We start from the raw sequence: 23,901 nt of genomic DNA, 5'->3' as shown, positions 1-23,901 counted from the left end.
GAATCTCTCCATGCTCAGCTCTACATTTACCCAGATTTTATAAATAATGCTGGGGGCATATTCTGTGCTCCAGAACCTCCCTGCAAGGCTGTGCAACTGAGAGCATGTAACCCTGGAGTCTCCTTTCGTGGGGGGTTCAGACCAGTGCTCTTCCCATGATAAAGTGTATTTTATTAATCTGCTACCGCACTGGTAGCTCCTAGGAAAACTTCTGAGTCCAAACATCCTCGCATGCTTTGGGATCTTGATTTCTGTTGCGCGCCTGTCTCTGCTCCTCCTGGTTGTTGGCCACTCACACCTGGAGGTCCTCCTGGTGTTTCATCCAGCTTCTGGTGTGATCAGGCTCTAGGAAGGACCTTTCTCCTGGGAGCATCATCTCTGAACCTTGGGGTACAGGCCTTGCTCTACCTACTAATGAGCAGCCAAATACAGTGAAAGAATAAAATCTATCAGGAAGTATCAGCTGCTCTTCTAAGAAGAAGGACTCAGACCAATTTAGGGTGTGAAATGGGCTTTAACAGCGAGCTTGGCAGCAGTCATGTATTTGTGGCCTTGGGGCAAACGTGGTAACGGGGCAAGACAGATGCTTGGTGTTTAAAACGGCGTGTTTTGCGACCCACCTCGTGCTCAACCCTTCTCTTTCTGGTGTATCTACAGGTTTCTCCGTGGCACATGCAAGAAGACAGACGGGACCTGTTCGTTTTCCCACAAGGTGTCCAAAGACAAGGTCTGTATGGCTTCCCAACGAGCGCGGTGCAGCTCTATGAGTGAGTTGACCTACGGTGGTGGTTGTAGGGAAGTCTACCTCATTGATTGCTTCCAACAGAGTTTGTTTGTAGTTTGCTTGCCAAGCTGTTCAGGCTCACCATAGGATTGTGAGAGCAAAGCGTGCCTCTTCAACTGGTGCGGTGAATTGGTAGATGAATCCATTAAGCAGCGGATTGGAAACCAGAGCACCTGGGGTTGTGTTGGGTAATGTGCTTTGGGTTAAGGAGTGCTTAAACTCCAGGGATCGGAGAGAAAGAGCAGTGGAGAAGTGTTTAATTGCGTCTAATCCTTAGCTACCTCCATAAGATCACCCTTCCCTCTGAATCACCCTGTGCTGGGGTTGGAGGAAGAGGATGTTTTAACGTTCAAGAGCTTGGAGGTAAAAATTAACCTTTCTAAAAAGCCAGGCAGTGAAACCAGCTGGCAAAATGGCTTTTGAGTTCATCATCATTTTCAACCTTGATGCATTTGGGGCTCTGCGGTTTTATTACACAGAGTGAGGTGGAAGAATAATTAGGTTTTCTTTTAGTGATTATCGGTTGACGATTTAGCAGATTAACCTCCATTCAGTGGCTAGGATCTCTGGTTGGACGTAGCTTTGGAGACCTCAAGCGTTGAAGCCGAGGCGAAGTAGGTGCTGAAGGTTAAGTGTAGCTGCGGGTCCTTCACTGAGCTGGGATGTGCTTCAAGCACGTATTTACATTTCAGCTTTGTTGGATGGATTTGGAGGATCATTTCTCTGCTACAATGGATCACCCAGACAACAGCAGTAAGGTTAGTCCTACCGGGGTATTGAAACACCAAGCAGAGCGGTGTCACCGTGTGGCGAGCAGTTTGTGATCGGCTCCGGTGTCAAGGCTCCGCTGTTGGGAGGGAGATGCCAGAAACGGGGATGCGAATGAGGACTGGTTTTCCCAGAGAAGCCCATCAGGCTCCGTCCTTCGTCGTGTCACTTGAGGAGTTTGCAGCCCCCCTTGGCTGTATTTCTGGCATGTCATATGTTGAAAGCGGCTTTGTCAAAGCTGTCGCAGCTGTGCCTGGGGCACGGTGGGGACCGGAGCTCGCCTGAGCTGTGCCAGATCTGGCAGCACTGCTTTTAATTACTCAAGCTTTGGTTATTTAGTCCGCACCCTGTGAATTGTCCTTATAGCACCTTCTTCTCCCCACTCCCTTCGAGCATCACAGTCGTCCTTTCCCCATCTACAGCATCATGTAATTACAGTGCAATTACTGACCTGTAAAGCATTTAACCCATGGGATGTCGTGTCTCATCAGCATCTGGGACAGGACCTTTTCCAACAGCATTTGCCTTTGGGCACGCAGTTTTCTTGTCTCCCTTTCCCTCCGTTTGCCTAAGGCACGTTCGTTGTCAGTGGGGAGCTCATAAGTTATCCTGGCGGTGAGCAGAGTTGCTCTGAACGAGGCACAAAGCACCATATGTTTTTTACATGTATCTCTCTTCAGAGTCACTTAATCACGAGTATATAAAATAGAGAAGATAGACTGGGGACAGCTGTACTCCCTGACTCGTGGCATGTCAAAGGAGGGATGGGGATGAGAATTGATAGAAGGAAAAAGGGCTGGTTTGTTTTTTTTTTCCTTCCTATAACATATAGGTAGACTTCAGAAATAAAGGAGACAAGGAAGAAGGAAGCTTTGCAAAGGCACTGGCTGTTGGTGTATCCAGAATTGTTATATTTAATGCAGATTTGGGGTGGATATGGGGCCAGCAACTTCTTTTAACCTGAGTAAGTGATGTGCAAGTGCTAACAGCAGCACTCAACCCACTGCCTGCGCCTCTGAGCCAAAGGATTGATATTCATCCAGACTGCACAGGACTGTTGGCTTACATCTGTACCAGCGAGTTAAATGGTATTTTAGCAGGTGCTGGAGCTTGGTTTTGGTCCCAGGGCAAAAACCTGGGTGAGACTTGGGAGTTGGAGGTGGCCGAGGAACCGTTACAGTCGGTGGTTTAGCTGCAGCCGTGTCCATCAAAGGATGTGATGGCTGGATGTGGATGGCTTTGTGCCAGGTGGTCTTGGTACATGGAAATATTCCTCGGCATGTTTAATTTGCTGGTGGAGATGTAGCCTCAGTTTCCCCTCTAGAAACACCAGTGTGTCTTGGTGCCTCAAGGAGGACCTCAAGCTTTTGGCTTCTGGGCTCTATTTTGGGTGGATAGATGGAGAATGATGGCTGCAGCATGGCATGGAAAACTCAACCTTTCCCCCTTAGCAGCACCTTGCCCGTTAGGAATCAGGGAAGAATAACAACAATATCATTGTGGTAATAAAACTGAATTAAAAACAAGTGGCCATGCTGAAGTCTCTTGCGGAAGAGCTCTTTTGCCGATGGCATTTTGGGGACAGAATCCCTAGGAAGGGGTTTCAGGGGGCCCAGGTGGCCTCTGCCCATCTCACCTTTTTCCCTAGCAGTTGACCACTACCGAAGCATCCTCTAAACCCAAGATGAGTCATTAAATTAACAAGCCTACAAACGAAGCAGGCAGGTGCGAGCTCTCTTACGTGCCTTAGAAACAAATGCTTTCAGAGCACATGTTTCTAGCCATGCACGTCGTGCTCCGTGGGGAAGGAGGATTATTTTTCGCAGAATTAGGCGCCCCGGGGACGGTTCAGAGGTCTCTGCTCACCACCTTGTCTTCAGCGCGGGCTGGAAGAGAAACAACCTCCTCTGCAGAGTTCAAGCCTGTTTCAGGGTGATTTATAGCTGCGGGGATGCTACTACCCAAAGCGAGAGGCGACTTTGCTTTTCAACTCCCGTAGCTCCCTGTTAACCCGGGTGATTACTAGCAAAGGTGGCGTTAGCATCATTTATCAGCGGCGGAGAAAGGCAGGTGAAGTTGCTCAGCCGAGGAAGGCAGCGGTTTCCCACTGCTCGTGGGTTTTTTTGGAGCGGATCCCACCTGCTCCTCAGATGAGGGATTGGGGGGTCGGCTTGTTTTTGGCTATTTGAATTGGAGTTTTAATGCAATGAAGTGATTTTTTTCTTGTTAATGTTGATGTGGTGTCACCTGTGCTTTGGGGGTGTCCGGTTTTGCTGATGCCCTGTTAGATGACTCTTGATTTCACTTTGTGGTTATGGGGGGGACACCCCGTAACCTCCTCATCAGAGAAGCTTCAGGTTATTGTCGTCATGTATCTCACCTCGGTGTGAAGTCACTGGGGATGGGGCCCCGTACCCAGTCCAGGAGGTGGAGGACCAAGGGCTTGCAGGGCTTACCTATTGGTTTGAGGACCACGGTTTTGCTGAACCTTGGGGTGATCCCGTGCCTCAGTTTCCCCACTGAAAAATGGGGACAATCCCTCTTTTTTCTACGGGAAAGCTGCGTGGGTTCAGCTGTCACAGCAGCGGGGAGCTTTTCCCCATACTAAGTAGCAAACCCCTTGCTCCAAGCAGAGGATGCTCTCTGGAGTGGAGGTCTGCTCCAGATGGGCACGATGCTTTGTAGATGCTTTCAAAAACCAAACTATCCCTCTGGCAATGGAAAAAGGAGCCTGGAGGAGAAGGGAAGCTGGCGTTTGGGGAATTTTGCTCCACAGGGGATGCAGGGCAGAGCCCTCGGCTAAGGAGCATCCGTCGAAGCGATGTGCAGGGAATTTCTTCACGACGGGGCAGAGCCACCGGTGCATCCTGGTGATTGAGAGAAACTGGTAAATCTGAACGAATGGGTATGTGAGTGAAGGTTAGCGAGAGGCTAGGACTCGGGCAACCGCCCGCTGCTGCTACAACAGCTTTTCCCCTTGAGGAACTCGAAAAGAATCAGCATTTTTCTCCCTAATAGAGCTTCAAAACTCTGTTGTGAGCAATTTGGAAATTCACGTTGAGTTTCGGGTTCATTAGCTGCTGGCTCCAAAGCGTGTACATAGCCAAAGCTGTCTAATACGGACGCACCGCACCAGTGCCTTGAATTAATGTTATTGTTATTTGTGTGGACGTAGTGGGGTGCAAACAAGGTTAATTGAAATGAGAGTGCTGCTTCCTCTTGATAATGGCTCAGGCTTGACAGCTAGGAGGAGTTTAGTTTTGTAGAAGAGCTGCCTTTATTATCCCTTTTTATTAGAGCTAATTTGGGCTCTATATCAAAAACTACATTAAGGGAATCATTTACGGTCACACCACCACCACCAAAAAAGATAGCCCCAGAGCCCTGTCCTTTATGTTAATGTCTGCAGTTAAAAGACAATTAAAAATAAACTCTTCTCTTTAAAGCACCCTTTGTTTTCTTTCCTCTCTGCTTCCCCCTCCTTCTATTTCTCTCTTTGGCTCAAGTGAGCCAATTTAGTTAAAACCCTAACGTGCCCTTCAGGGAAAGGGATTTTTCCGGATAGCCTCAGCTGTGGTTATTGCAGAATTGTAAATATTAGTTTGGGGATGCTCGGACCGGCGGGACTGAGATGCTACCGAGTTAACAGAGGGATCGATACTGTGCCGAGCAGTAAGGAAATTCGGCGTGTAGGCAAGCAGCAAGGGATTGAGCAGGAGGAGCCGGATCGGAGTCGCAGCGGCTTCGGGAAGCGCACGTTCCCGTCGGCAGCTGCCTGTTTGGGTCGGGAAGTTGCCTGTGGTAGCCGGTGAGTTAAGGATGCTGAAATATCGCAGCAGGCTGGTAATTTGTTTTTAATTGTAACAGCTGGTGGAAGGTGAAGTTTGTGGTTTGAGGACGATGAGGATCCTTGCTCGTTTGCTTTTCCCCGTCGGCTGTTGCGCTGCTAAAGCTTGAGAGCGGTAAACGTGGGAGCGGGGCTCTGCTCCATGTATCTGACCGCTCTCCTCCTCGACCACTGCGGCAGAAGCCCGGGCTCTCCTCCTCCTTTCCCTCCCTTCTGGATCATCCCTCCTCCAGCGCACAGGGACAGGCATCATCACATCGCTCACAGCCCTTGGGGGGTGCCAGGTTGATGCCTTCACATGATGCAGCCCCCCCTAAAAAATGCTTGCGGAGGAGCAAGAACTTATTTTCCCCCTTGCTAGGACCCACCTTTTGGAGTCTTTACCTTACCACGTGCTCCGCACCCTCCAGCCAGCTCCGTATCCATGGAAGAGCCACATAAGGGGGGCACCTGCAGGTGCCTTTGCGATGGCCAGAACCCCCAATGGGAGAGTGCAGCCAGGCTGGTTGTGAGCTCTGCGCCGCTGTTCCCATCGCAGCCACTGCGTCACCCCTCGGGAAGGGTGTTCTCAGTCCTTGGCCACGCGACGGTGCGCTCAGCTCAGTGCCTTTTGCGAGTGAGGAGCCCAGGGAGCAGCCGCCCCTTCTCTCCTCTTCAAGGTTAGTTAGGAGAGCGTTAGCAAAAGATGAACCTGCCACGTGCGTCGTGCCAGCAAAGCCCTTATGATAGCAGGGTTGATTACGATTCCCCCATCCCTTCCTCGTGCTGTACAGAGGCAGTTTTCTTTCTGGTGGCAGTTTCATGCTTTCCACCCTGTCTCCAGCATCCTGAAGGATGCTAAGGTAAGCATGTTCGTCCCCTGTGCATATATACGCTGGGATCACGTAATGTCAGGGAGCTGCCTTGCAGGAGACCAATAGAAGAACTAAAAATACCTCTGGGATCAGTGGCTGGCAAAAGGCGTGTATTTATTTTACGCATGTCATGGTTTTATTTCAGTTCTGGGTGTTGGAACTATTCCTAATCATGAGTCGCGGGGAGCGCTAATGGGTTTCTTATCCTCTGCCTTTGCAGATGCCGGTGTGCTCCTACTTCTTGAAGGGGATCTGCAGCAACAGTAACTGCCCGTACAGCCACGTCTACGTGTCCAGGAAGGCAGAAGTGTGCCAGGATTTCCTCAAAGGCTACTGCCCCATGGGAGAAAAGGTAAAGAGGGGACCAACTCTTGGGGTCCCGGGACAGATGCGCCTTTGCCGAAGCCACAAGCTGTTTTTCGCGCAAGCTACGGCACCAAAGGGAGCCATAGAGCTGGAAGCTGCTGAACACCTGGATGTGATGAACAGCAGTCCTGTGCCTTTTCAAAGGGTGATGGGCAAAGTGGCTTGGTTGCCTTACAGGCAGGAAAAAAAAGGACACAAAGGCTGCAGGTCACAATTGTCGTGCTGGTGTTTCCCCAGGAAAAGCTTCCCTGGGGTGTCCATGTTACTGGAGTCAGGTGCCTGAGCTGATAGCAGCTGCCCTGAAAACTGCTCAGTTAAACAGATGAGAAGTGAAGAAAAAGGCTTATGAATTTTATATAGAAAAACCATGGACATTAATGCTTATTTTGCACACTGGCCCGTGACAGGTTAAAACTTGAGCCTTAGATCTTGTGGCTCAGTCTTAGCAGCAAGAGCACCCTTGCTCACCTAGCCTGCAGCAACTGAGCCTCAAGCTGTGCCCAGATAGGTACCTGGGGGCTTCGTGGAGCCCACCTCTAGGTCCTGGGGGCCCTCTGGTTTAGATCAATGCACTGAAGTCCTAGATGGACTTTATGTGCAACCTGGGTAAACTTGCAACGTCGTCCTTGAGCTTATGGCACCTGACATAACACACAGAGCTCGAGAGAGAGCAGCCTTCCCAGAGCAGAGCCTGGAGCTGGCTGCCACTTGCTGGTTTCCAAAGGAATTATAGGGCTGTTACATGCAAAAAAAAAAATATTTGACGTTTATCCAACATCTCATGGCTCCCTCCATCTTTGTAAGTGTTGTGAGAAGTGGGTGGCAGCAAGCTCGGTTTGTTGGTGGCACAGAGCTGCGCTGCAGGATCTCACCTTTCCTTAATTGGTGGCAAAGGGACAGGGTTGGCCATGCTGGTGTTCCCCTGGGAATCAAAGTGATCAAAGTGTCCTATCTGATTCTTCTTTGCTGTTTTCTATTAATTTAATAATTTTTTGGGCCTCTTAGTGTGAACCACTCTTTCATTAGTAGAGCATGTGGTTTTCTTTTGAGTCCCATGAGCAAGATATGGGCCACCTTCGCTTGGTTTCTCCAAACCTGCAAGGTGATGCTGTCACACTGAGTCCCCAAGCAGCCATAGTTCAGAAGGGGCAGCCAGCCAATTTGCCACCGGCTTTGAATAAAGCAAAGGTGGACTCTGAGATTTATGGAGATGATGCTTTTCTGCTCTAGTTGAGAGCTGCCAGGCTTTTCTTTTTCGGGCTGGGTTATACAGTGGGATTTCTGCTCATCCTTTGACAATGTTCATCCTTTGACCATTGTGGCCAGCAGGTTGAGGGAGGGGATTCTCCCCCTCTGCTCCGCTCTGGTGAGACCCCCCTGGAGCACTGCGTCCAGCTCTGGGGTCCCCAGCACAAGACAGACGTGGACCTGTTGGAGCGGGTCCAGAGGAGGCCACAGAAGCGATGGGAGGGCTGGAACATCTCTGCTATGAGGAAAGACTGAGAGAGTTGGGGTTGCTCAGCCTGGAGAAGAGAAGGCTCCAGGGAGACCTTCTTGCAGCCTTGCAGTACTTAAAGGGGACTTGTAAGAAAGAAGGGGACAGACTTTTTAGCAGGCCCTATAGCGATAGGACAAGGTGTAATGAATGGCTTTAAACTAAAAGAGGGGAAATTCAGACTAGACCCAAGGAAGAAATTTTTTACACTGAGGTTAGTGAAACACTGGACCAGGTAACCCAGAGAGTTGGTAGATAACCCATCCCTGGAAACATTCCAGGTCAGGTTGGAATCCTGAGGCCATCCTCTTCCCTCCATCTGTTTCCCTCTGGGGAGATTGCTAGTTGCCTCTAACGCATGTTTGATATGGAAGAAAACATCACATTTATGTCCTGGCTTGGTTCAGCTGCTTCCACAAGCTGACAGCAAGCGAACAGGAGAAGACAGTGAAAGCCTCCTCCTTGAGCTGGAGACTCCAGGTACCACGCTGAAAACACGACATGAACTTTGCAAGCACTGCTTTAGGTTGGCTCTTTGGCTGAAAAAAAAGAGCCGCTAATGAAACAATCATTTTGTTTCATTAGGTGCAGGGCACCATCCCAAATATGCCCCAGCGGGCCTATGGAACGATATTATTTTATTGCATTTAATAGATAACGCATGAATAAGTGTCTGCCTAAGCATGGTTTTGCTTAGACTTGCTGCTCCTGGAGATTTCTAACTCCCTTGTGATTTCGGCTGCTTTTCACCAGGGCAGTTGCTGGGATGAGCAGTCGGATGCTTCTATCCATGTGCTGCTCTGGGCTTGGAGCCCCAAAGGGCTCTTCACCTCCTTTTCTTCAACCCTGTAGCATTTGTTGGCAGAGGTGCAACCCAGCAAGTGAAGCTGGAGGTGTGCAGTGCCCATCACCGTGGCGTCATCGTGCAAAGCCACCAGCCTGTCCCAGAACCCAAACACAACAGCTGACAGTGCCTTCTGCAAGGCAAACCCATCTTTTCCCGAGGAAACTGCTACAGAGCAAAAACCAGGCAAAAGGAAGGGGAAAAAAGCCAAAAGTGAGAGCTTTAAGGAAAGCAGGAGATCAGCAGGAGTGAAGGGAAATGCTAATAAATTAGTCTGTGCCTAATTACTTTTTGTGGCAGTACATGGAGGGGACTGCGTGCAGGATAAACATTTCCTCTGAAGGAAAACACTTCCTCCGAAGGCATCCTGCCACCTCCCTCCAGCACACCACTAGCCACGCAGGCAGGGTCCCTACAATTATTTTTAAAGTATTCCAATTTAAATGAAAATATAAAAGAGATATTTAGAATATTTATTCTATTAGTAAAAGTGCTTACAGTGTCACTTTTAGAGTGTCAGAAAAGCATTCTCCTACAGATGATGGATAGCAGCCTGTAATTATATATGGGGAGAAATTGCTGAGCGGGCCATATTTAACTGGGGAGGAGAAATACCAGCTTGGGCCATTAAGGGTTAATTTTATTCTCTAAATAATATAAAAAGTGCTGAGTCCATGCCTTTGCTCAAAGTAGAAAGTCCTCAAATGGACCCCGGAGAGTTTATAATATTCTACTGAATCAAGTAAAAATGTTAACCTTGCTTCATAAAACGATGGCTTGTTAAAGATGCGCAGTCCCTTTTCTTTTGAATAATTTAGGATGGGAGTAAATCTTCTCTCGTTCTGCCTTTCCCTGTCCGAGGAACGTCAAGAGCCGTCTGCCTGCGGTTTGAACCGCAAAGGATGCGGATGGCAAAGATGTGCAACACCGGCATAGCATCCTCGGCGGATAAACTCAAACGAGGATGGCCAGTAATTAGGAATTTAGGTTCTTTTGTGCTTGGCTTTGGCACACTGGGCTCTTCTCCCAGTTGTGTTTTCCTCTTTGTGCTCCCCTGAAGAAGCACAATTTCTGATTTTTATCAGACCTTCATAAAAAATGTCCATTATTATCCATAATTTATAAAGTGTCATTGGCAGTGTTGCCTCTTAAGTACTTTCTAGAATGTCTTACAGGATGCTCAGGCCAAGCTGATCAGCCTTTGACCCATCTCATGGGCTGTAACTCCAATTGCTCGAGTCTTTGTACAAATCATGCCGGGACTGGCCCACTCTGGCTTCATCAGGAACTTAGAATTAAGTGAGAAAGCTTTAAATTTGCATTCCCAAGTCCCTTTTTCAGGAACATAGACTTGTAGAGGGTAAAGGTCCCTCTGGCCCTGGGGAGAGGGGACAGCTCCCGCACAAGAGCGTAACCACGTCCTTCGTTAAGAGAACGTTGCCCCCAGTGTTAATCGTTTCCAGGAGGGACCTGGTAGCAGAGCCAGGACCTTGATTTCCAGCATTCTCACTGGTTCCTCGGTCATGGATTGGGAAGTTTCTCCAACCTGTATGCACTTACATGGACCTACAGCTTCCTGAAGGGAGTGTAGGAACCGGCAAGTTCAGCTTGGTGAAGCAGTTGGTGAAATATGGCTCCAAATAGTTCTGCTGCCTGAATCATCTCTAAACACAATGGCATACATGTCTTAGCTAAAGCCATGAAGTGGTGCCCACCATGGAAGCCTCCCTGCCGCCTTGCATGGAGATCCCTGACCTTCACCAGCACCACAAAACAGTCACGCTGGGTGAGGCTGGTCCCTCTGGGCTGGTCACCTCCACTGGAGGAAGCCCGAAGGGGGAAGTGGGAAGAGAGGAAGAAACGGGGCCTCTTGCAGGTCCTCCCCAGGGTTTTCCGAAGACGTTTTCATGAGCTGCTCTACGGTAAAAGTTCCTCTCTGGTTCCCCATCCCTCTTCCCATATGCCTGCATCTCAGCTTGGGGCATGGGTTCACTAGGAAAGGACCGGGTGAGGCTGGTGGACACAAGGGATGAGGTAGCCAGCGAGCGAAGCCATGGTGGCATGTGTCCCGGGGCTACGGAGAAGCAAGAGAAGATGTGGTCATGAGTGGGCTGCATGGCCAGCAAGCCTGGAGGAGAGATGATCGGCTTGTCTGAGAGGTGATTTCTCTGCCAAGCCGCTCTCCTTGCTGCGCCCACACTTGGCTTCTGAAATAATACCCAAATAATATGAAATAATATGAAATAATACTTGTCCTAAAGGAAATTGTAGGGTGAAAACATGCATTGCACGTCGGCCTGCTGTCGTGATATTGGATGGCTAACTGTGAGCCGAGATCTCTGCATGGCTGAGGTCTTGGACCTGGGAATTATGGCAAGCGCTTGCATTACATCCATAGACGACCCCAAGGAGCAGGTGCCGTGAGATTTGCTTTACAGTCACAAGACATGACTTACTGGGGAATAAACTGTATTTGTAAGAATCGTGGCTGGAGTGGGTTTTGGTGCTGGCGTCCTCCAGCCCTCGCAGCGTGTCAGAGCAAAGGCAAGCGAGTCAGCCCCGTCCCCTCTAACTGCTGCATCTGTAAAATTGTTTTGTATTAAATAAGCTTTTCCCCCATGGTGTACATTAGTGAGCGTGCCGCATTAAATACCTATCTTCATATTGTTTCCATCAGCTGCCTTAAAGCCTGTGGGTAAATTGTTCCCCCGTGGGAACTGTTAAGCAGTAAGACACAGTGAGATTAAACAACGAGGCTACTGTGAAAAGGCATGGGGAGATGTACTGGAATAAATCATGGGTAAGCGGGGGCTCTGTTCTCCAGTGTTTGCTGGTAACCCATCCCTCCCAGGGACCCCGACCAGCACAACCAGCCCCGTCCCCAACGGTGAAGCTTGACTAGGGGACCTGCTATCGCAGCAGGGATGCTCATGGTTGACCTGTGCTGGGACTACCCGTCGGTCTCCTAAAATCCATCTTTTCACTCCTGGTGAGTTTCTCGCCCAACAGCCTTTCGTCAGAACTCTGATTTGCACGTTATCCACATAAAATAGTGACAAAGTTCATGGTAGGAGGGGTAAGTCTGGTTAGCCCACACTGCCCGAGGAAGTGCTGCTTACTTGGGAAGAATCATTTTCCTCCCTCAGGTGGAGTGTGGTGTTTTTCACAGTGGCAGCTGCTTGATTTTTCTTAGAAAATTCAGATGCGGGGACTTTTTCTTAGCTGACGCCTTGTTCTCATTTGTGTTTCTCTAGTCTGATGATGCATTAGGTTGGTTATTTTCTGCTTTTCTGGTGGCAGTTTAACAGGTTCCTACCATAAGCTTATTTCATGTATCTGATACATTAAATTTAATACATTTATTTAGGAAAAGCCACATGAGCTGTGTTAGCAGCAGCTAACAGTTAAATGTCTTTGGGGTTTTCTCTTAATTATCCAGTGCTCGGTTCACGATGGAGAGTGTCAGCCTGGGGTCCTTGTTCCCCTTAATCTGTTATCACAGAAAGGTGAAGATCAACACTGTTCATATTGCATGTTCTCAGCTGTTTTTTTGTTGCCTGCTGGCTAAAACAGCATTTTTCTTTTCTCACAGCCAACACCCATCAGATATCGGACTTTCTAGGTCTTTTTTCCCCTCCTTTGGTCCCAGGTTGACCCCCAGCCAGCTTGCCTTTTCCCTGAGGACATGCAGTCATTGAGGAACCTACCTGTGCACGTTCATCCAGGTAGCTGCTGGCTGATTCCCACCTCTGTAATTACACTCCATCTCCATCTTTCATCAAATCATCGAATGGTTTGGGTTGGAAGGGACCTTTAAACATCATCCAGTCCAACACCCCGGCCACGGGCAGGGACATCTCCCACTAGATCAGATTCCTCAAAGCCCTATCCAACCTGACCTTGAACACTTGCAGTGATGGGACATCCACAACTTCTCTGGGCAACCTGGTCCAGTGTTTCACTACTCTCATCATAAAAAATTTCTTCCTTAATATGCAATCTAAACCTACCCTCTTTCAGTTTAAAACTGTTGCCCCTTGTCCTGTCACTACAGGACTTGGTAAAAAGTCTCTCTCTTCCTTTCTTATAAAGCCCCTTTCTATATTGATTAACCCCAATAAGGTCCTCCCAGAGCCTTCTCTTCTCTCAATCCCAGCTCTTTCTTCCTAGGGGAGGTGTTCCAGCCTGCTGATCCTCCTGGACTTCTGTCCCAGATGGTCATGGTGGCCACCACAGCACCTGTCATACATAGTGTGGAGGGACAGTACGCTGGCTTTCCTCTTTCTGCAGCACTGAGAGACTTTGTGACAACAAAAAACCTGGAGGTGCTTAATGGCAGAAGCCTCCTGAGTCTAGCAAGTGTAAGAATCACAGTAAATTATTAAGGTGCATATAAATCCTTTAGGAATGATTTCTTGCTTCTCCATCCTGCTGTTCTGATCGGTTCTGCTCCTTCTCCCCAAGGTCCTCATTGCTGTGGTCAGGCTAGCGGTGGGATGGGAGCTGCTCTATGCTCGCTGCTGCCATTTCAGAGCTCCAACCTCTCCCTTAGAGGAGAAGCACGTGGACGTATCTCTGGATGAAAAGTCCATTGAGGGTTGTTAAATATCTTCTGGCTGTGGAAATCCTGAAGGCCCAGGCTGCTCCTTCATCTTGTCCCTCCAAAACTGATACTGGCTGTGGCCAGAGAGGATCTGGGAGGGGTTTTGGATATGTTGGGGGCTGTGAAGAGAAGCACCCCAACTTTGCAAACAGCCCTCCCCTTTCCCTCCAGGCGTGCTAGCATCGAGAGAGGCCGTGTTTTGAGGCTGTTTCTTCCAGATAGATTTTCTGGGTGGCAGCCTCGTACCTGTTGGTCTTCAGCATTGCATCAGTGGGTCGGCGAAAGTTTGCTCCTCTCCTGGAGACCCTTCAGATACTGTGTGAGACTTTAAGCCGCTCCTTCATGTGCATGTCGTTTGGCCCACGCTTTTAGTTTGGGCCTGACTAAGAAGTTTCAAATGCAGATGATTTTTCTTTCAAATTGCCCCAGGGCTGATGCCTGGAGACAACTAGCTTGTGGCAGGAGCATATTTACCTGGCTCGAAGCGCTCATCTCCAAACTCCATGACATTGTTATGCTGAATTAGACCCAATCAGGCTGAGAAGCTCCTCCATGTCCAGCTACCAGGGGGGCTGTTTGAAGTGCAAGAAGTTTTAATATAAAACCTCTCCTCTTGGTATTAGCACGGGGAGGGATACAGGGAAGGCTAAGCTTTGAGCCATCCGGAATTTTCTGTATATATCTTGCTGTACCTCCATCTTATTCCTTTTATGATCCTATCACAACTGCTTCCAATTTCCTCTCCCCTTTGATTCAGAGAGAGCTGGTGGCAGCAGGACACGCTTGCGGCGTTGGATAGGGAAAGACAGGATCTTGCAGGTGTGCAGGATCTGGCCGGACCTGAGCAGAGGGGCCATGGGGAAATGGCGATGAGATCGATGGACCTCTCAACTTGATGAGGGGCTGCCCAGGAGGGAACAGGGTGGGGTATTAAAGCTGTAAATCAGTGAAACGAATGAGCTGGTCAAAGGGTGGAGAAGAGGAAGAGGAGAAAGACTTGCATGATTTTGCTGCTCAGAGACGTACCACTTTTCCATCTTTGTGAAATCTTTAAAGATGACCCATGTGGGGATGGGCTTGCTGAGCCCCAACGCCCCGCTCTGTACCTCCTTGTCACCAAACACATCCTGCGCTGGGAATAAAACTCACTTCTGCTCCTATTAGAAGAATCAAACCTCAAACAGATTTCACCGCCTGCGTTCATGAAAGTTGGGCGTTAGGGTCTGGACATCAGCAAATTGCTTCTTCTTAAGAGATGATCCATTTTATACACTTCCAGCAGGAGAGAGTGTGATGAGGAGGTGTCACATTAAAGCATCTCGGCAGCTTCTCCTCCCCCTTCTCTTGCTTACGTGAGGGAAAGAGCCATTTAAGATTTAAATTTATCTCCGTCTTGCACACAGCTGGTTTGGGCTCAGGTGGAGGAGAGGTGGTAGAAACGTCTGGTCTTAGCTACAGAGACGCTGGTTGCGTGCGTGAAGCTGGTTTTAGAGGTTATTCAGGTAACCAGGTAGGATGTCAATGTGTGGGTGGGTAGGATGTCAACGTGTGTGCAGCGGGAAAGAAGAGAGAAGTTTGCCAGGTGGATGCATTGGCATCCTTTTTCCTAGTGCCGGAGCAGGCTCAGCATGGAGAGCCACCAGGGCATGGCTCCCTCACCTTCATTTTGACCCAAATTGTGTTGGGTCTGTTTGCCAGGAATTTTTAGTGATATTTTAGGCATATCTGCAGACAGTAGCCATGTAACCACCTGTTCCAGCTGGGGGTTCCTGGTCTGCTGACTGGACTTCAACTTTCCTGATGCTTTTCGGTGCTTGCACGCATGTCTGGGTGGCACTGGAGATAACTCCTGGGCAGTGGGGCAGCCCCTTCTCTGGGATGGGAGATTTGTGGCTTACTTTCTCCCATCATTCAGAAATAGCTGATGGAGAGCACTGCCTTTGATAGCTCTTTTATAGTCTACTGCAGCTGTATGAAAATCAACTACAAAAGCAACTTCATTTCATTTAATTTTGGCTCTGGTTGACAGATGTTTTCTGGGTGCTGGAGTTGCCTGCTTGATTTGGTTTTTTTCCTATAATGTTTAGCAGAAATCTTAAGTCAACAAACTGGTTAGTAAATAAAATCTTTATTAAAAAAAAAATAATGGATAGACTTAGTAATGAGTTTGCTCGTAAGATCATGAATGGTGGCCTGGAGCAGGCTGAGATCTGTCTGGGTGCATCCTGTTGGCTCACTGGGGATGTTGAGTCCTTGTGCATCTCCTCTGGGCAACGATGGCTGTGCTGCTGATAGTAAGTGATAAATCTCTGTACTGGCAATGGGAGCTTTTCACTGAAAACGCTTTGTAGCCTGCCGAGGAGGTTTAAAACTAATCAGGTTTCTTCCATGCCCAATCCTACCCGTGTATCACTGCGGAAATCTTTGTGGGTTTCCAGTTGCATCTTATTTACCGTACTCTGTAATGGCATAATGAGGGTTCTTATTGCTACTTTAATTTAACTGTAGTATCTTCAACAGCATTCAGATGCTTACATTAAAGATGTTGCTTATCAGGGCAAACTTGAACTGCTTAATAGCCTGGACTAGTTGATAATAGTGCCTAGATAAATACTGGTCTGTGATTTTCTCTCTTGCACTTTAATATCTTTGTAGAAGAAGGTGCATCGCAAAACATGAAAATTAGAAAGTCCAGGGGAAAAACAGTTGCTGAATCATGGCTATAAAGTGGGAATATACTGATGAGGCAGAGAGTTCTTGATTTCAACCTGAACTTCTGTACAGATGAACGCAAAGAAGAGCAGATTTCATCTTTGCTTCCCACGCTGGAATCTCCCTTTGTTCGCATCTGTTCTCTGTTGTCGGACGATCTCTGCGTCCCATGAGCAATGGGTGACACCTTCCCTGAGCCACCTGGAATCATGCATGCGGTGGAGCCCCTGTCATCCCTGATGCAGATGACACTCTAGGGGATGTCCGGTGGATGTCTGTCTTCCTCCATCCCTGACGGTGATGATTTGGGGTTGGCAATTACTGTCGATGAGTTCCCCACATGAAACTGGCTCCATCACGGCTTTTGGGTCTGATGGTTGAGATTGTGAGGTCTCTGATGGAAACAGGGTTCCTCAACAAAGAGTGCAGGGAATGATTGAATGCCATAGAAGTTGCCATGCAGTGTTGAATGCTGGGTTGGGGATTCACCTTCTGGATGGCTGCATCCAAAGAATTATAGCCAATGGCTCAATGTCCAAGTGGAAACCAGTAACAAGTGGTGTCCCTCAAGGGTCCGTACTGGGACTAACAGTATTAAATATCTTCATTAATGACATAGTGGGATTGAGTGTGCCCTCAGCAAGTTTGCAAAGGTCAGCAAGCTGAGTGGTGCCATTGATTCCCTTGAGGGAAGGGATGCCAAAGAGAGGGCTTTGACAGGCTGGAGGAGTGGGCCCGTGTGAACCTCATAAAGCTCAGCAAGGCCAAGTGCAAGGTCCTGCACCTGGATCGGGGCAATTCCTAGTATCAATACAGGCTGGGGAATGAAGGGATGGAGAGCAGCCCTGTGGAGAAGAACTTCAGGATACCAGTGGATGAAAAACTGGACATGACCCGGCAATTTGCGCTCGCAGCCCAGAAAGCCGATGGTCTCCTGGGCTGCATCCAAAACAGCATGGCCAGCAGGTCTAGGGAGGGGATTCTCCCCCTCTACTCCACTCTGGTGAGACCCCCTGGAGCACTGTGTCCAGCTCTGGGGTCCCCAGCACGAGACAGACATGGACCTGTTGGAGAGGGTCCAGAGGAGGGACATGGAAATGGTCCGAGGGCTGGAACGCCTCTGCTATGGAGAAAGGTTGAGAGAGTTGAGGTTGTTTAACCTGGGGAGACCTTCTTGCGGCCTTTCAATATAGAAAGAGGGCTTATAAGAAAGATAGAGAGAGACTTTTTACCAGAACAAGGGGCAATGGTTTTAAACTGGAAGAGGGGAGGTTTAGATTGGACATAAGAAGAATTTTTTTTCCGATGAGGGTGGTGAGACACTGGACCAGGTTGCCCAGAGAAGTTGTGGATGCCCCATCCCTGGTAGTGTTCAAGGTCATGTTAGATGGGGCTTTGAGCAACCTGGTCTAGTGGGACATGTCCTTGTCCATGTCAGGGGTTTGGACTAGATGATCTCTGAAGGTCCCTTCCAACCCAAACCCTTCTGTGATTCGATGATTCCTCCTTATGTCTGTGGCTTTGCTCCTGTGGTGGCTCAGCTGGTCCTGGCTGCTTTGGGAATGGAGTGGAGCTGAGTTGCACAGTGTTGTTGGCTGGTCTTCCTCCATCCTCTTGGCTTGCCTTGAATCTTTTATTTATATTTTGGCTTACGCTGTCTGCCAGCTTTGTCAGAGCTGTGGGGCTCTCCTCCAGGCTGATGCAGGACACGGACAAAAACCAAGCCTGGAAAATCCAACCACTGGCTGCTGTGACTCCAAGCAAAGCTCTTGCCAGTCTGCATAGAGCTGGGGGTGAGGAGCAAGACTAGGCAGGAAGCAATTCCCAAATGAGATGATACATTTGAAGAAAAAAAAATCATTGGAAGTGCTCAATTATGGTACTTCTGCTCTTGCTTGGATCTGAAGCCTGGAGGTTTCACGTGCACCCGTGCTGGGGAGGTGAAATGCTCTTTGACATAATTTTGCGATGTGGGAGATTCCAGTTACAAGGGAGTAACACGCCTAAACCAGGGAGCAGCAAGATGAGAGGAAACAGTTGGCGGCAACTTAGAGGAAGCTGGCAAGAGGTGGTGGAGATGGGATATGAAAGAGAGCCCCATCCCTTAGGTGATTTTTATTTGGGCTGGACCATGACAGAGGAATGGATGTTGCAGGGACAAGGCTTTTCCTTGCCCCCTTCAATCCCTCCCAGCTATTTTGCTGCCTCTTAAATATGATGTTCCCAGTGATTTTAGAAATCACAGTCCCATTCTTGCTCCAGCTCCAGAGGTATTTTAGCTCAAATGCTGTTTTATTGCCTGCAAATACCAAGGGAAAGGGTTTAGGACTTTGTGGTAGATCCTAGAGAGCATTCGGTAGATCCTAAATCCTAGCAAGCATTTGGAGAAGGCCATCAGAAGTCATCGCTTCCCTGCAAGCATTTTGCTAGGGCAACAAACTCTGGTTTGAGGGCAGAAATCCGTTTCGGAGCAAATTCCTTGATATAATTGTCTCGGCTACATTTCTTCATCATTATTCCACAGCCTGGATGATGGTCGGATGTATCGTCCTCCGGGTTTTAATGACAGGGAGCTGGATTTTTTTTTTTAAAGCTGCTTCCATCTGCACCCAAGTATAAAAAAGCCATCAAAAAAAAGCTATTTACTGGCTGTCAGTTTGGAGCAGCATCAGAAAACAGCTCCACCACCTCCAGCGATAGCTTCCCAACAGCCACTTAGTGCTGAGACATGGCAGGTAAGAGGGACATTAAAACAGCCTGACATCAATCCAGCCGGTTAATCCTGCTGCTTGGTGATGGGGCTACCTGTAATAGCTCTGGCGAAGCTGCGTGGATGTGCAGAGGGCTTTAAAAAATAGAAAACACTTGAGTTTTGGGGATTAACTCGTGCTTTTAATGCTCCCCTTCCCCAGAAGGTCTGCTTGGTGCTTTTATCACCGCCGTGCTCCGGGTTTCCAGGCAGGTGCTGGACTCGTGTCCATCACGGTGGATGGAGAGATGGACACAGGTCCAAGGAGATGGGAAGATGCTCCAGCACTTTGCCATCTCTTGTCTGTCTGCTGGTTCCTTGTCACCTGCCATCCCTTGGTGCTGGGAAAGGAGAGATCGAGCAGTCAGACAAGCCTGGTGATACTTGAGAAGTTCAACCTGGGCAAACTGCTGGTGGAATGGAGCTGGGAATGCCGGGCTGGATGGGACCTCTCATTCCCCCCCGTAAGGTCAGTGGGTGGTTGCTGGTCGGCCCAGTAACCCAGCTTCGCCTTCCTCCCACCCTCCGCTGCCTCCTGCCAAGCTTGTTCATGGAAAATATTAATTAACGTCATTCCCAGGGCCGAGCCGGCACCTTCCACCAGTTGCTGCCTCCTTCTTTGCCAGGTCTGTGCTAAAGAAGGCTGTGCCCTGCAAACCCCTTCATCCCCGTCCAGCTCCCTGTGCGCATCAGGGTCCATTGGGCCATTTAAGGCTTTGTGGGTTGTTAGCAGCACCTTGAATTTCACCCAGAGCTGCCTTGGCAGCCAGGGAGGAGTCCCGGCCGCGGGAGCTGCCAGCCGGGCACCGTCCCAGCGCCGAGCACTGCTGCCGATCTGGGCTGCGAGGGGAACCCTGGAGCAGGGAGACCGGAATGGCAACGGCATCAGCAGGATGATGGCATCCTCATCAGCACCCGATGCAGCCGTAGGGTTTCTCCCCAGGGCTTTTTAGGGGTGCTGTGGGTTTTCTGTTGTCTCTGTTGGAAAGGACCGGAGGCTTTTTTCTCTTTTTATGGTTCAACCTGCGGGCTGGCGAGGGTCCCACGGGGGTATAATTAGCCACCCCGACAGGTGGAAGGGATCGGATGGCCCCCAGCATGAGGGTGCACCCGTCACCCCGCAGCCCTGCTCGGCTTCACCCCGGCTGACACGCGACGGACAGCAAACCACCTTATAGCAACCCAGCCCCAGCATGTTTGCTCTGGCATGCAGGGCAAGAGCAGAAGAGCTGCCGTAAATAAACAGAAGGGGCTTTTCCAGTCACCGAGCCCGGCGGGGAGGCAATCCCAGCCTCACCATCCCTGCCCTAAAACAGCGGTGATGGACGAGGTGTTACGGAAGAAGGGCCGAGCGCTGGGAACAGAGTGGAAAAGCCATTAGAAACTTGAGCTGAGGAAACAACCCTGGGATTAGTCGCACATGGTTTGTTTTCTTTATTAAGTATCTCTTTGCCATAGAGCCAATAAATGTGGTCCGGTATAATGATTGACTTGGAGGTCAGTGCCGGTGAGAGCACTGGGCAGGTGGTGTATCCCAGTCCCGACACCAAGCTGGGACCATGGCACCATCCCCCCCACCACAAGGATTTGTAACTGCTCCCTCGGGTGCCCTGCTGGGAAGAAACAGCTATGTTTCTCGGCTTTTCCCTAAAATGGCATCATTCCCCAGCATAGCAGCATCACCGCCGGCTGCGAGGGTGATGCATCCATGTGGCTTTTTGAGGCCAGGGCTCTTTTTTCCTGCTCTTCTCCTTTCCAAGTCCATTTTGCGTTGGAAAACACTATACAGAAGTGGATCTTGCATCCTTGGGCAGAGGCTCTGAAGAGCTGTTGCCCTGGCAATAAATAGCAATAATCAACATCAGGTGGGTTTGTAATTAATAGGAAGCTTTCAGGGTGTCACCGTCATCGCATGGATGGAGATCCGGAGGTGGTGGTGGACTAGAAACCTTCCAGCGTGCAGTAGATCTGATGTACCATCAGACCAACTTGCCGTCACTTGAGATCAGTGCTGTTGAACTAGAGCTGTCCCCAGCTATAAGGACAATATGGGAATTATTTCGTGTTGATGCGGGTCAGAAACATTGGCGCACAGCACAAGAGCCTAATATTGTATGACACATGAAATCCTGGGATTTTGCTCATGCTTCCTTTGGGATCCACTTGGCCTGGCAAAACAGGCTTGGCAGCTCTGCCTGTCCCATGCCACCGGAGCTGTGTAATTTCTAGGCAGGCATCATCATCCATTGCTGCCCATCCAAATAAAGAATGGCTTTGGGCAAAGCGTGTGGGGAAAAGGGGAATGAGAAGATAAACCATAGGGGTTTGCAGGTCTTGTCCATGCAGATGATCTCAGCTGGCCCCGCGCCATCTCAGCTTTCAACCTCCCCAGCTCTCCGTCACCCAGCAGCCCCTGCATTCATCCCAGCCTTCAATCCCTAATGGGCCCTGTGCCTTTATTTTTCCTCTCCCTTAATTCTGTTTCACTTATTTTTAAAGCAATTATCAGGTTGAGGGGTTTGCTTTTCTACTTGCTAGTATTTTGGGAAAAATTACTGCCCTTGAAAGCTGTCCTGTCACTGCCTTTTCCAAGCATTTATTCCTGGACAGGGCTGTATCCTGTCTGCAAGTGGAGGTGTCCGGACCAGCATGATTTGGGAGGGAAAAGGTAGGGAATAGTGAAAGTTGTTCTCCCAAACCTCTGCTTGATTCAAATATGTGTTTTCTAGGTAGTTTGCAAGAGAACGGCTGCTTAAACACATCTTTCTGCGCTGGAGGAGATGGTTTTCCCATACCCGCTCTTGAATGGCATACCCAAAATAAGCATCAGCTTTACTACCAGCTTGGGACAGGCAGGAGCTGGCCTTGCCTACATGGCTGGGATGCTCTAGTCATTAGTGATGCTTTTCCAGTGCTGGTCCATGGGTGGAAAAGAACAAACCATCTCGGGCTGCATCCAGACCAGCGTGGCCAGTAGGTCGAAGGAGGGGATTCTCGCCCTCTGCTCCGCTCTGGTGAGACCCCCCCTGGAGCACTGCGTCCAGCTCTGGGGTCCCCAGTACGAGACAGACGTGGACCTGTTGGAGCGGGTCCAGAGGAGGAACATGGGAATGGTCTGAGGGCTGGAACACCTCTGCTGTGAGGAAAGGCTGAGAGAGTTGGGGTTGTTGAGCCTGGAGAAGAGAAGGCTCTGGGGAGACTTTCTTGCGGCCATTCAATATTTAAAGAGGGCTGATAAGAAAGACAGAGAGAGACTTTTTACCAAATCCTGTAGTGACAGGACAAGGGGTAACAATTTTAAACTGAAAGAGGGTGGGTTTAGGTTGGACATAAGGAAGAAATTCTTTACTGTGAGGGTTGTGAGACACTGGACCACGTTGCCTAGAGAGGTTGTGGATGCCCCATCCCTGGAAGTGTTCCAGGCCAGGTTGGATGGGACTATAAGCAACCTGATCTAGTGGCAGATGTCCCTGCCCATGGCAGGGGAGGTGGACTAGATGATCTTTAAAGGTCCCTTCCAACCCAAACCATTCTGTGATTCAATGTTGGTATGAAACACAGGATTTTGGAGTAATGGCAGAACCTGGGCACTGTTTAGAGATGACTCTGCTTTCAGGTTGCCTGTTGGCTTGTAGACTTACTTGCCATTGAAGCTCCTTCAAATAGAGGGGGAAAGTCATAGGAACTGGGTTTTTAAATGAATTTTCAGTGGAAAAGCAGTGCTGTCTCTGTGCTGTCCCCCCTATTGAGCCAGTGTCCGTGTGTCCATCTGGATCCCCAGCCCTCCTGCTGCTCAGTGCCATCCCCAACCTCCGGCAGACGAGCTCCTTGCTCTGCTGCCGACTTCAGCGGCCGGCCCCAGGCGGCAGAGCTGCCGAACCCTTCTGCCCTTTTGAGGAGAAAGCTTCCATGGCTCAGCAGGGCCGCCGCTTAATCCCAAAGGTCAGCACGGGGAGCTGCTCCCATGCCCTCAAAGTCAAGTTGCATTAAAAGGGCAGGAGCTCACCTACTTCCTTCATTGTTGGGAAGATGCATTTTTATAAACAGGCGAGAATGATCACGCTGAAACCCTCCCTGTGTTTCTCTTCCCATGGATTTTTCCCTTTTCCCCCCAAACCTGTGCAAAATTTGAGCATCTGTGCTACCCTGTAGCAAGGATGTTTGCAGCGTGGGCATCCAAGAGTGGAAGGACCCACATGGGGAAAAAGCAGGCTCTGTCTTTGCTGGTGGAGAAGGTGAACAGGTGAAAGGATCTTGGTGTTGTGGATGCTTTGTTGCGCCATGTGTGTTGCATTGTGTCTTGTCATGGGTGTTGCCTGTTGCCCTGCGAGAGCCAGGGTGGGATCATCAGGTGGGGTGGGACAGAGCATCCTGGATGGAAATGGGTCCCCTTGGACATCATAGGGCTGGGCAGAGCTCTAGGACCTGCTCCTACCCTCCATCCCTTGGGATACATTGGGACGAGCTCTCTGAATTGCTGTGTGTTGCTGTCACGGTGTTGGGAACAGCTGGAGATTAGGGAGAGGCTGTTCTTTCTCCCACCTCCTGGCCAACGTTCCTAGCCACCCAGACAGAAATCACACCTGAAGGCATCTCCTCTGCCCTGCCTGCATCTCTTCCTGCCTATCCTGCTGCCAAAAACTGCCATTTCCCAGCAGAAAGCCTTGTCCAGGGGAAGCTGTGGAGCACTGCCGATGTCTCCCTCCCACTGGCACAGCTGGCGGCTGCGGGGATGGCTGTGAGCGTTGCTGCTCGGAGCCACCAAAATGCCAGGCTGGGAGCACAGAAGCGCTTTTAGGGCTGAACATCTTGATGCCATCGTTTTGCTGGTGCTGTGCCGTGACCGTGGCCCTGGACAGGAGAGCACCGGCCAAGCTCA

The 23,901-nt window shown here is 49.6% G+C and overlaps 1 protein-coding gene across 4 annotated transcripts in view; it reads left to right on the top strand.

Annotated features, from left to right (window-relative positions):
* Positions 1-23,901, top strand: part of ZC3H3 (zinc finger CCCH-type containing 3) — a 178,968-nt gene that overhangs the window by 137,779 nt on the left and 17,288 nt on the right. For all 4 annotated transcript variants that reach the window (XM_049826031.1, XM_049826022.1, XM_049826012.1 and 1 more), the window contains 2 exons: positions 658-727; positions 6,474-6,605. In XM_049826031.1, the coding sequence (XP_049681988.1) occupies positions 658-727; positions 6,474-6,605 (202 nt within the window). The remainder of the gene's footprint in view (positions 1-657; positions 728-6,473; positions 6,606-23,901) is intronic.

The sequence above is a fragment of the Accipiter gentilis genome, chromosome 2, assembly GCF_929443795.1.
Source record: "Accipiter gentilis chromosome 2, bAccGen1.1, whole genome shotgun sequence".
NCBI classification, from domain to species: Eukaryota; Metazoa; Chordata; class Aves; order Accipitriformes; family Accipitridae; genus Astur; species Astur gentilis.
This window is presented reverse-complemented; position numbering and strand designations above follow the sequence as displayed.